At 40.5% G+C, this 12,009-nt stretch overlaps 1 protein-coding gene and 1 long non-coding RNA gene across 3 annotated transcripts in view; one reads left to right on the forward strand and one right to left on the reverse strand.

The window, feature by feature from the left end:
- LOC309337800 (mucin-5AC-like) overlaps positions 1-7,815 on the reverse strand; it is a 65,233-nt gene extending 57,418 nt beyond the window's left edge. Inside the window, exons 1-5 of the mRNA XM_081854658.1 lie at positions 7,698-7,815; positions 5,148-5,219; positions 3,037-3,298; positions 2,412-2,526; positions 761-851 (exon numbers count right to left, since the gene is read on the reverse strand). Of these exons, the coding sequence (XP_081710784.1) occupies positions 761-851; positions 2,412-2,526; positions 3,037-3,298; positions 5,148-5,219; positions 7,698-7,770 (613 nt within the window). The 5' untranslated portion in view covers positions 7,771-7,815. The remainder of the gene's footprint in view (positions 1-760; positions 852-2,411; positions 2,527-3,036; positions 3,299-5,147; positions 5,220-7,697) is intronic.
- The window catches only part of LOC309337840, a 138,933-nt gene that overhangs the window by 50,521 nt on the left and 76,403 nt on the right, over positions 1-12,009 (forward strand). The window lies entirely within an intron of this gene.

The following is a 12,009-nucleotide window of genomic DNA, read 5'->3' on the forward strand; positions in this document are numbered from 1 at the left end:
AGGTAAGTATGATTGCAGCAAAAACAAGCCAAGGGGAAACAAGAGTACTCATTTTTCAGAAGCTAAAGCAGCAATGCTGAACCATCTATCAAAACAAGCAAAATATCTACACCCCACCCAAACAAATTAACACAGACAGAAAAAGCAAGCAACTCTTCCGCTCAACAACAAAACGTCATCATGATTTTTTAATTAAAAGGATAAAACACCGGGAAGAGCAAAGGGTCTTATGCATCACAGCTTGTGTCTGAGGGCACTGTGGTGGCCTTGGTTTAGAACCTCAGAAATAGAAATGTTTTTCCAATCACTAATTCATTTACTTAATGCTATCAATATCATCCATATGCTGAAAATCTATCTTGATGAGCATGAAAAGTGAAATTCACCTAATATCTAAATATTCAATGTGTGTTGTTGATTTTAAAAGTGAAGAATGACAGATATCAGACAAATCCACCAGGTTTTTATCCTTGGGGCTTTTTCTTATGATGGGTGCTCACTAGAACAGACTACTGGCACCTCATTCCCCCTCCCCCTGCCAATGACAGCCATTTTGTGCTGTCATTTTAATCAACATGTATATGAATACCAGCACGTCTTTCCTCCCCGCCCCCCAAAGCACTGCTTATACCACTTAAAATGTTTTGAAATGGATGAAAAGCCAAACCTCTGAAGAGACTGTAGTTCCACAGCACTCAGTGAATCATGACATATAAATAGTTGATACCCAATTTCAATAAGCAGTGTTTTTGATACTTACCGTTTGAAAAGAACTCATTGTATTGTGGAATGCCATTAAAATCCCCACAAAGTCCACAGGTCTGATTGGCATATTTTTTATCAAGTTCCAGCTGAAATTATATAGGAGAAAGTTGATGAAAGTTAATATTACTCTCCATGATATAGATTGAAAATTCAAGACAGCAGCTGCACTGGAGACACCAAGATAACTTCCATCAATGTTGCAATTCAAATTTAGTGAATAGAAAATTGGGGTATCATTTTTGAGTCTCAGCCAGTCTGTGCTATTCATAACAACCTAGTTTTCATTGTAATATTTACAGAATATATATAAAAGCAGCTGACTCTTCTCCACTTATGCTTTCTGTTCTTTGAATGGGATTCCCTGCTCTGCAATCTATAGATAAGGTTAGGGCCTATAAAAGAGAAATTTTACTAGAAAATGAAAAATTGAAGCAACAGGTGGCACCTCCTGCAAAAATGTGAATATGCTAAATGTGTAATCCAAACGTGTTTTCATCTCTTTGAAAATTGAGATAAAATGTCAAGTGGCAACATATCTTGGTTGATTTCTGCAGTTAGATACTGACTGCAAATAAGATTTGTAAGGGAAGTAAATAAGTAAGGGGATGCGGGTGGCACTGTGGTCTAAACCTCTGAGCCTAGGGCTTGCTGATCGGAAGGTTAGTGGTTCGAATCCCCGTGATGAGGTGAGCTCCCATTGCTCGGTCCCAGCTCCTGCCAACCTAGCAGTTCGAAAGCACATCAAAGTGCAAGTAGATAAATAGGTATCGCTCCAGCGGGAAGGTAAATGGCGTTTCCTTGCGCTGCTCTGGTTTCACCAGAAGCGGCTTAGTCATGCTGGCCACATGACCCAGAAAAACTGTCTGTGGACAAACGTCGGGTCTCTCAGCCAGTAAAGCAAGATGAGTGCCGCAACCCCAGAGTCATTCGTGACTGGACTTAACTGTCAGGGGTCCTTTACCTTTTACTAAGAGCTTATTATGAACAGAACAGGATGTTAGGTATGTATGTGTGTGAGAGAGGGTGGGGAGGGAGGCAGGCAGGCAGGCAGGCAGGCTGAATACCCCAAAGAGCCTTGTGCATATCAAAGCCCAATCTGTACTTAGAAGCAATTCTTTGGGTGGTTTCTTTTCACCAGTTACTGAAAATCTGTGATGTTAACTTGCATGAGTCGACATAAGAGCATATTGCAAAGACCCTATACAACAAACTGCCTTGTGGTATCATGATTTTATCTGTAATGTTGTTCAGGTGACATCATACATACAAAAAGTAAACTCAGCTGCTGGGTTATAATGATTATGATGAAGCCAGAACAAAGCTAGTGAAAAATACGAGGGAGGTATCAGCATGCTTCATGGGAAATCCAAGTCTTGCAGAAGTAGAAAAATATTACAGGGGATCTAAAGGGGTGATCCCTGCCCCCAAACAACCCTGTAAAGACTGAGCATGCTCAGTGGTGACAGAATTTTAGTTTCTGGTGCGGGTGGGGAAATAGAAAAGCAGCAGGAAGGGAGAGTGGAATTGGGTATTTGCGAAGGAAGGCATGGCTGGCTGGCAGGCTGGGATACTGAACAGGAACATTCTACACTGCCACATTCTGCTGGGGTCACACTTGTCAATTCTCTATATTATGTAGCACTTACCATTAGACTGTCCTTTTCATTCCACAGTAAGGTTAGGCCCAGCTTGACAATCACTCTCACATAGATGGTAAATTTCTCAATAACGAATCCTGATCCAGTGTAGGGCAGCTGAACCCTGATGAGAAAGCATCAGAGATACTGGATATGCAATTCAAAGCAAAGTGACATGTGGCTTTCTTTGAGGGTGTATAACTGCCAAATTGCCATCATGAGTGATTGAACTATCCCGTTACAGAACTGACTGCAGAATTACTCATGCCCAGCTAAGACAAATTAGAAGGGCATGTGGCTATGATGACCACAGCAACAAAGCCTACTGGAGGCCACAAGCAGCCTCCTCTGTGGTTGGGAATTTTGGGCTTTCAATAGTCTTTAATGGCTTCATTAATGTATTTCTCAGTGTGCTTCAGCATGGGTATTTCTGGGTGTTGGACCACAGATTGATACTGAACATGGTAGTCACTGCACACCACTTGCTGGACACTGACACCCAGATTAGAAGTGGCTACCATGGACCTTTCATGGTTATTGGTTCTTAGATCATGGTAGGACTGAGCTCTATCTGCCTATTAAGGAGTCTATTTGAGGAAGTAGGCCTGCTCAGGACACAAGTCTGTGTTATTACCTTTCACCATTCACAACAATGGCATCTTTTTGCATTTCAAAATCCGTCCCATCCAACCGCATGGTGACAGAACTGATAGTGGGAATGTCTTTCACCATTGTGCGCCTGATCTGGATGTTGAAGTCCTCATAGGCAGCGTTGCAATGGGAGGCAAAGACATAGTTGCAGGTCCCAGGGAAATAATAGATGTCCCCATCAAACGTCTTGTAGTGGAATTGGCCCCACGTGCTGCAGACTTGCCCATTATGAGCTGAGTTGAAGGCTGCAAATTCACAAAAGGTTGTAAAGGTATACTGCACACTTTTTGCTGACAACATCTTCATTTCTTCATTTTCTATGCCAGCTTACATAGTGACATTACTAGCTTATCACCCATTACAAACAGGCTTTTGTTCCTTGCCTGCATTTGCCCTTGGGTAGACACTGTTACTTCTTTTGCCACTTTATGTGCTCAGCTCAGAAGTAAGTTGATGCTGATGCCAGCTTTCCCTTAGGCTGAAGTGGAGAAGCTGTGGCCCTCCAGATGTTGTTGGACTCAAACTCTCATCACTCCTAGCCTGCACATCCAGTGGTCGGAGATGATGGGACTTGGGAGTTCAGCAACATGTGGTGCGTCACAGGTTCCCCAACCAGGCTGAGTAGGGGATCAGAGGAAGACACATAATCCTTCAAGTTATTCTGTTGTTCAACATAAACTAGAGTTATGGCACAATTTATTACTAAAGTGCAACAAAGCATGCTCAACAGAAGCAGGAAAAGCCCTGTACCCTTTTGTTACCCACAACTGGAATCAGATTTCACTGCAGGATATACACTGAGTACAAAATAAGTTTAAATTAGAGAACAGAAGATCAAACACTGTGCAATACATTATTTAGCACTCAAAGGGAACTAAAACCTGTGAAGGGGAGAAGGAATTTTACTGTGTAAAATCTACAAAGGTGTAAAAGATCTCCAGAGCTGGGAAGAAAATAGTGTATACTCAACCTCTCTCTATATAGTCATTGCCTTGACCTTTCATAACTGGCACAAAGACTGTCACCTTCATCCCCTGAAACCCCTTGACAAAACCTGGGCAGGAATTTTGTAATCTCATTACAATGAGAAATAAGTAAGTGCTTACACCGTGACAGCGTAGAAGGAAAGTAAATAGTTTAGATTTCAGTTATCTCTTTGCTCTAGATGGAAATCCTTCAAAGGTCACAAGGAAGTGTGAGGCATATCCCTTTATTTCTACCTTTCTTTAGGGGTGAGCAAATATCTGCAGATATATACTAGATCTGGAAATAATAGACCTACTTAAAAATATATATATATTAACCATTCTGTACAAATTAATGAGAAAATAAATTGCATGCACTTTCTTTACTTCTGAGGTGGCCAAGGAGTGTTTGGGAACATCCTTTCATTCTTCCTATCATCTCTATGGTGGTCTGCATTGTGCAGCCTCCCTAGGTGCCTGCACTTGCACAAAGTGGAACATCCTTGGCTGGGCTTTATTTAAGGTTATTTACAGTGCAGTCCTATACAGATAGAAGTAAGTCCCATTGAGTTCTACAGTCCCTGCTCCCCAGTACATGAGTAAAGAACTGCAGCGTCCATGTGTTATATGTCCACCAGCTGAACTTGCTTTTATAACCTCTCTGCTTCTTTTTCTTTGTTTAGTAGTTTGATAAGAGAGATAAAAATAAACATAAAACTAAACAAAATGAGCAAGTAATAAAGCCAAGATAAAAGCAACAAGAAGAGTAAAAATAGCACTGCAACAAATAAAACAGCGCAGATAAAATCTGAAATTTAAAAGCAGCAGCAAACGCCCTCACCTCCTGCAATATGCCACAATAAAATACCTGAGTAAATAAAACCATTTTTACTTGGCACCAAAAAACCATAAGAGGGGTGCCAGGAGTACAGTCCCAGGGAGGGCCCTGCATAGAAAGAGAATGCATTGCTTTTTTTTCAAATTTGCCAAGATGTTTGTTCTGTTACTTACCTGTTGAATCATCTACCCATCTATTCATCTGTTTCTTGACCTTATCCATTTTGCCTTTCTTATGAGTATATCTGATAGATACAAGGAAATAACTGAGACAGTTTATGGGTAGACTTACATGTTATAACTGGTGTTGTTGTCAATGGTGGGATGATGGTAACCTTTCCCGATTCACCTTCTGCACTAGAAGCTACAAACAAAGGGAACAGAAAAACCACAATTTGTATGTATGTTCATTTGTGTGCATTCTTTAAACAGTTAAAGCCATAATCTCAGTTTTCAGGGCCTGGTAAATGCTATGATTGTGCTTTTGCACCAGTGCGCAGAAAGCCCATGGTGGAAGATAGCAATCCAAAAGTTGGCAATCGAAAAGCAGTGTGTGAAACTCTTATAAGAGCACACTCACCACAAAGTGTAGAATATGCATGACTGAGATTGGTGGATACTCTAACTATACCAGCTGCTGACAGTGGTTCTCAATTTCAGTGAAATTATAAATATGTATTTTCCTTTAAGTTTGTATATCAAACTAACAGATATCGTGAATGGGCACAATCCAGCCAAAGTTAATCAATCTTTCAAATCTTTATCATCCAAAATATTGATGGGCTCTGACACATCTTGGCTCTGGAGGATGTTACTGCGACAAGTATTATTAGATACATTGCCACCCACTGCTCTAAAACTCCCAAGAGTCCAGGAGAGGACACAATTAATGGTTTGGGTTTGGCCAATGAGGAATGCCTGATCTGGCCGATTGCTGTTGCTGGGCCTGCCTTCAGTGTCTTCAGATGGAAGGTTTGGGGCACAATCTAACTAAAGATAGTTTGCTATACATCTCACAGATATCTGTGGGGGTTTAATTGATGGTATAAAATTAGACAAACATAGATAAAAACCCAAAGAAAGAGTCCCTCATTGAAGGTAAATGGAAAATTGTACTGTGATAAGAGGCTTTGGCTATAATAAAAAGGAGTGAACCTGGCACAAGACCTCTAAATACCCAGCACTCAAGTCCTATTGATAGCAAGCACTATTGATTTTAATGGAATCTGCTTCCAAAATAATGCTCTTGGATGATGATGATGATGATGATGATGATGATGGTAGTGATGATGACCTAAAATGTTAATCCCTGCCTAGAAATTTCACACCTGCCCTGAAAAAGCCTTACCCCTCATTTATGTCAGCTGGGTTGGCTGAGATTCAACACCATTTGTCATTTCTTCTTCGTTTCTATTTCACATTTTCCAGTGCTGAACTTTGGCACTGAATACAGGTTTCAGCTTAAATCGTAGTAAGGAACTGTACCAATCAACCGCATCCCAGGATGCAATTCACATGGCATCAGTAATGCTTCCTGATTCAAACGAGACTCTAGTACCCTTTAACATACAATGAGACCGATAACATTTGGTACTATTTGGACCTGACATCTTTCCGCAGGGCCTGCAAGACAGAGTTGTTCCACCAGGCCTTTGGTCAGGGCGCAGCCTGACTCCCTCCTCTGGCAACCTGCACAGAATTTTGCTTAACGGTTGCCATCAATTTGATTTTAATTAATTTTTATAATGAAATGTTTTTAGAATGTTGGATTATTTGATTGTTTGATTATTTGATTGTTGTTAGCCACCCTGAGCCCGGCTTCGGCTGGGGAGGGCGGGATATAAATAAAATTTTTTATTATTATTATTATTATTATTATTATTATTATTATTACTACTACTACTAAGCAAGAGTTTTAATTCTTCTCCCTGGCTGCCCTGTATAGAGGGAATTTTTGTTCCTTTTCTGTCCTGCCTCTTAGCCAATGTAGTTCAGGAAACAGAATGAGGGACCTGATTAAAAGATAAGCTCAGGCCTGAAGACTTGTGGGTCTTCAGTAAGCAACTCCCAGACTTGTTTGTAAATTAGGGATCACCTCAGTGCTTTTTTCTGGGGTGGTAACATTTGGATTTTGCATTTGGGAGCTACTTCGTTGAAAAATAACAGATACACACACTAGAATTTACACATCAGATACATTCATATGAACAAGGCTATGGAGGGATAATGCAAAGTGATGCCCCCCCTTGTCTATCTTCTTTGGAGTTTAGCTGCTGTACATACTTCCGTATTTACTAGAGTCTAATGCACCATCGAATCTAATGCAAACTCAATTTTCAGAACCTTGAAACCCAAAAAAGTATTTGCTGTCGAATGTAAATGTGCCATCAAATCTAATGCACACCTTCATTTTCACAACATAATTTGGCCCAAAAAGGTGAGCAATAGATTCAAGTGAATACAGTAATATGCAACTTTAAAATGTTAGTATGTTAGTATTCTGACAGACTTCTAACCAGGAAACATGCATTTCATACTTTATAACTTTTCAAGGAGAGGCCCAAATCATACTTTTCTACAGTATTTGATCCCCATTCAATCCACATTAAGATGTCACTAAATGTTTTCGCTTCAGGAAGTACAATATTAAAACACCCCAGTTTATTCGGAATTGTTAAACATTTAACTGAAACAGTATTAAAAGGGTGAAAAACTCTTTGAAATTCAAACATTTGCATGACTCACAAAATAGAATGAGGAATAATTTTGAAAGTGAATTGAGATATTCAATTTCATTGGTACTTTTTTTCTTGTAAAAGAAGCAAAGGAAATGAGTTTTTACCTTTCTGTTGGATGCTGCAGATCATGAATGCTAGGGCCCATAATGGCACCCTCTTCCCTCTACCAAACCCCATACTGGATGGAGTTCGGTGTTAAGGTACTCAGCTCGCTTCTGGCCAGAAGGACTAGTTCACTTGCACTCTCAGAGGCTTATATAGCAGGAGGTTCTGTCTATTTTCCCAGCTTGTTTGACATGGTCTAACAAGGTGGGGCTGTGAGGATCTTAGCAGATACAGGGGTAAATAGAGGATGCGCTTTCAGTTCCTTGATGACTGGCCGAGCATGTTTGCCTTTTGGGAGGTATATTTTTTTTTGTCAAGGTTCCATCTAATAAAGGAAATTAGAAATGAATAGCAAAAAGGTAATATTTCTTCCCCAGCAAATGCCATTGAAGATCCTGGAAAAAAAATCAAGGAGCTTTTGAGTCAATCTGTGGTTTTCTGAGTGACAGGCAGGTCACTGTTTAATATTCTGGTTACTGTGTTAAGTGATGCCCATCTAGTGTGGCAAACGCCTCTTATTTCCTTGTTAGTGCTGAGAAGGAGTGAAAGCTTTTTGAGGTATGAAAAACTATGATAATTTGAGACCTTCTATTCCGAACATACAATGAGACTGGTGAATCAGACCAATGGCCCACCTTAATCCATCATCTTGTTCTCAAAGTGGCTGACCAGATGCCTGTGGGAAGCCTGCAGGATCCAAGCACAATAGCACTCTCCCCTCCTGCAGTTTCCAACAACAAGTATTAAGAGGCATACCACATCTAACAGTGGGTGTTGAACATAACTATCATGGCTAGCAGCCATTGTGCTTCTGGGTAAATCCTCTGTAAGGGGCTGATAGCAAGAGGAGAGCCAGAAGTGACTCTCGAAACAGTGAACCCGAAGTGTGCTTGCAAATGGTTCCTTGACATCCTGGAAAAAAGTGACAAGTGGGGGGCTGCATGGTTCTGTTCTGGGCCTGGTGTTGTTCAATATCCTTGCAAATGACTTGGATGAAGGAACTGAGGTGGACCTTCCTATCAAATTTAGGTAGATAATACCTCAAGACATAGAATCAGGATTCAATATGACCTTAACAGATTGGAGAACTGGAGCAAAACTAACAAAATGTAGGGACAAATGTAAGGTTCTGCACTTAGGCAGGAATAACCAGATGCACAAATATAGGATCGGTGATGCCCAACTTGGCAATAATACATGTGAAAAGGATGGTCTTAGTAGACCATAAGTGTAGCATGAGTCAGCAGTGCAATGCAGCAGCAAAAAAGTTGATGCTATTTTACGCTGCATCAACAGAGGTATAGTGTCCAGATCAAGGAAAATAATAGTACTGCTCTATTCTTCCTTGGTCAGACCCCACCTGCAGTCCTGTGGCCAGTTCTGGGCACCACAGTTTAAGAAGGATACTGACAAGCTGGAACGTGTGCAGAGGAGAATGACCAAGATCAGTGCAGTGTGGCCATTGTGGCTGCAGCATTGAATTGGCTCTGTCATTGTTCATGCTCCCCATGTCTCACCCATCCTCTTCTTCAAAAAAATGGTGTCAGGAAATCAGGTGTGTGATACTGTACTGCGTGTGCTTCCTGCCAATCACTGCTGACACCTCCCAATGTATTATTCTGTGATGCCACCGATGCAAATGGAACGGAATAGCTTACAATCCATACCCCACAAGGATGGCTTGATCATTTTTCAGTGTCAATGTTTTTCTGTTTGGTGATGTGAAGCAGGAGAATGTTCCTGAGAATGTCTGATCAAAGCACAGTTAAATAGTCATTGCCTAATGTTGTTTTCTGACTGGAGGTAAGCAAAGTTTGCCTACAAGTAGACCTTTCAGAAGCAGGACTTGTTTGTTGCACTAAAATGGAGAAGGGTCACAGTTTGGTTATAGAGCCCACGTTTTGCATGCAGAAGGTCCCAAGTTCATCCCTGGTATCTCCAGTTGGGGGAGGGGGGCAGAATCCTGGCTGAAACTCTGGATGACAGCTGCCAGTCAGTGTAGGCAATATTGAGCTAGAATAGGCCAGTGGTCTAAGGCAGCTTCCTATGTCCTGCAGTGTATGCTGTATTGTTTTTAACACTCAATTGGAAGCCGCCCAGAGTGGCTGGGGAAACTCAGCCAGATGGGCGGGATATAAATATATTATTATTATTATTATTATTATTATTATTATTATTATTATATACAGATACTTGTCTGCTTTGTGTCCTAGCAGGACTGACAGTTCTAAGAAATTATTTTCTTTACTCAATATGAAAGCAAATATCAGAACGCACTATCATAAGAGATGATGAGGATGAGGGCTTCTACACATCTGCACACCAGCTATTTCTCAAATGCTCTCCAAAATTCATAGCCAAGTAGAAAAACCAAATAATACTATCTGAAAATGGAGGTGTTTGAGAATAAAGGCATTTGAGCAAACAGACCTATTTGCTCAAATACTTTTGGGAGCCTGGTATTATGTATTGACTGTTCTAGAAATTGGTTATTTTCAGCTCAGCTGTGAAATTCATTGTTGTCTGAGAATCAATTGCTGTCTTTTGAGAGAGTTCTTTCTCTCCCACACACCTTATAGGCACTTTCCCCCTTTTTTCTTTGAATATCTTTTCAGAACTCACAAGCAATATTGCTTTATGGATTAATGAGATCAAAAGGATTGCTGTGCCTTACAAAGAAGCCTCCTTAAGTAAATAAAAATGGTTTCTTGTTCTCCTTAAAGCACAAGCAGGGTCCCCCCCCCTTCTAAAAGCTATTTAATTATGACTACTTCAGATCGTTACTCCTCTTGTCCTGAGCAATGGGGAATGAACTATCCACCTGCCTACCTATCTAGCTAAATTGCAGCTATCAGGGTTTACCATATATGCCCTAACTACAACAAGCATGGCCAATAGTCAGGGATGCAGAGAATTAAAGTTCAACATCTGAAGGGCCACATGTTCCCCATGCCTGCCATAAAGGCTTTGAACATTTCTAAAGAATAGGAAGACCACTTATGCATTGCCAAAATAAGAGAACAAAGAGGTGCTTATTTGCTAGCAAACAGGCCAAGAAAAGTTTGCTCCTGACATCTGGTACTAAGGTTCAAACTACATGGGAGTCACCAGGGAGATCTATGACTGCAGTGTCTCGTATAATCTCCCCTGCCCCCCAAGCAGTCACAGGGACTTGATTTCGACTGGGCAGTTGTGCAGCGGGGAAGGGGGACTAAATCCTAAAGAGGCTATGTGGGAAGGGAGTGGAAAATTTATTTTTTTAAAAACTTACTGTTCATCTGGTGTGCTGTGAGCCAATTTGGCACCATTTGGGCACCATTTTGTCAAAAAGTGACATACAAATAAAAAGAGGAAGAGGAGGTGGAAATGTCCCCAATGCAAATGCAGAACAGCATGTGTAGCCCTTTAGGACCCAGTCACAGACTTTATGTCAGAGCTTTCCAAACTGTGTGTCACGACACGTTACTGTGTCAGCTGCAGTGTGTAGCTATGTCACACAAATGCTCCTGCGCTTCTCCCAGGGCTGGAAAGGAGTCATTGTAACCTCCGATTTGCTAGTAAAACGAAATAATTGTGTCACAAAATGATGCATGTCTAAAAAATGTGTCACCAACATGAAAAGTTTGGAAAGCTCTGCTATATGCTACGCTATATGTTTCATTAAACAAAAAGAAATATTTTAAGGTGAAATAGAAATATATCAAAAGTTATTTTCTTATTAACTTATTTATTAATAAATTGGTAAGTCCCAAACTTTGATTTTTAAGAATCCTTATTCTCAGATATCTCAGCTTTTTGCTTCTCCCCTCTCTCTATATTTAGTCAATATAGCAGCATTTGGGCTATATTCACAATTTTTAAAAGATCATATTTATTTTGTGAGATGAAGCAATACTGGGGGAAAGGAAAGGAAATTCAAGAAGGCACAACACCCCTTCTATGCTTTTGGACAGATGCAACAAAAATCCTAGTAAATCCTGTATCCCATTGAGTTCTGGACCACAAGTAATCTCAACATGCATGAAGCCAATGATTACACCCATGCTGTACTATTTACTTTCCAGAGGCACAATATGAATGTAATTCTTATCATCTATAGTATTTATATCTTCTGAACTTGTACGCCAGTAGGGAACTGTTATTGTAAAGTTCTTGGTGTGGCAACATAGATACTTATCACTTGCTGAAAAGAAGATTGACATTGTATGCATATTTGTCACTCCAATTACTACCAGCATGTACTGCTGTTTCCTGGAAGTTTTCAGTGATGACTGTGTATGTGGCTGTAGGCCTGTGTGGAAAGCAACACAG

Source organism: Podarcis erhardii (assembly GCF_964252035.2).
Source record: "Podarcis erhardii genome assembly, chromosome: 1".
In the NCBI taxonomy this organism is placed as follows: Eukaryota; Metazoa; Chordata; class Lepidosauria; order Squamata; family Lacertidae; genus Podarcis; species Podarcis erhardii.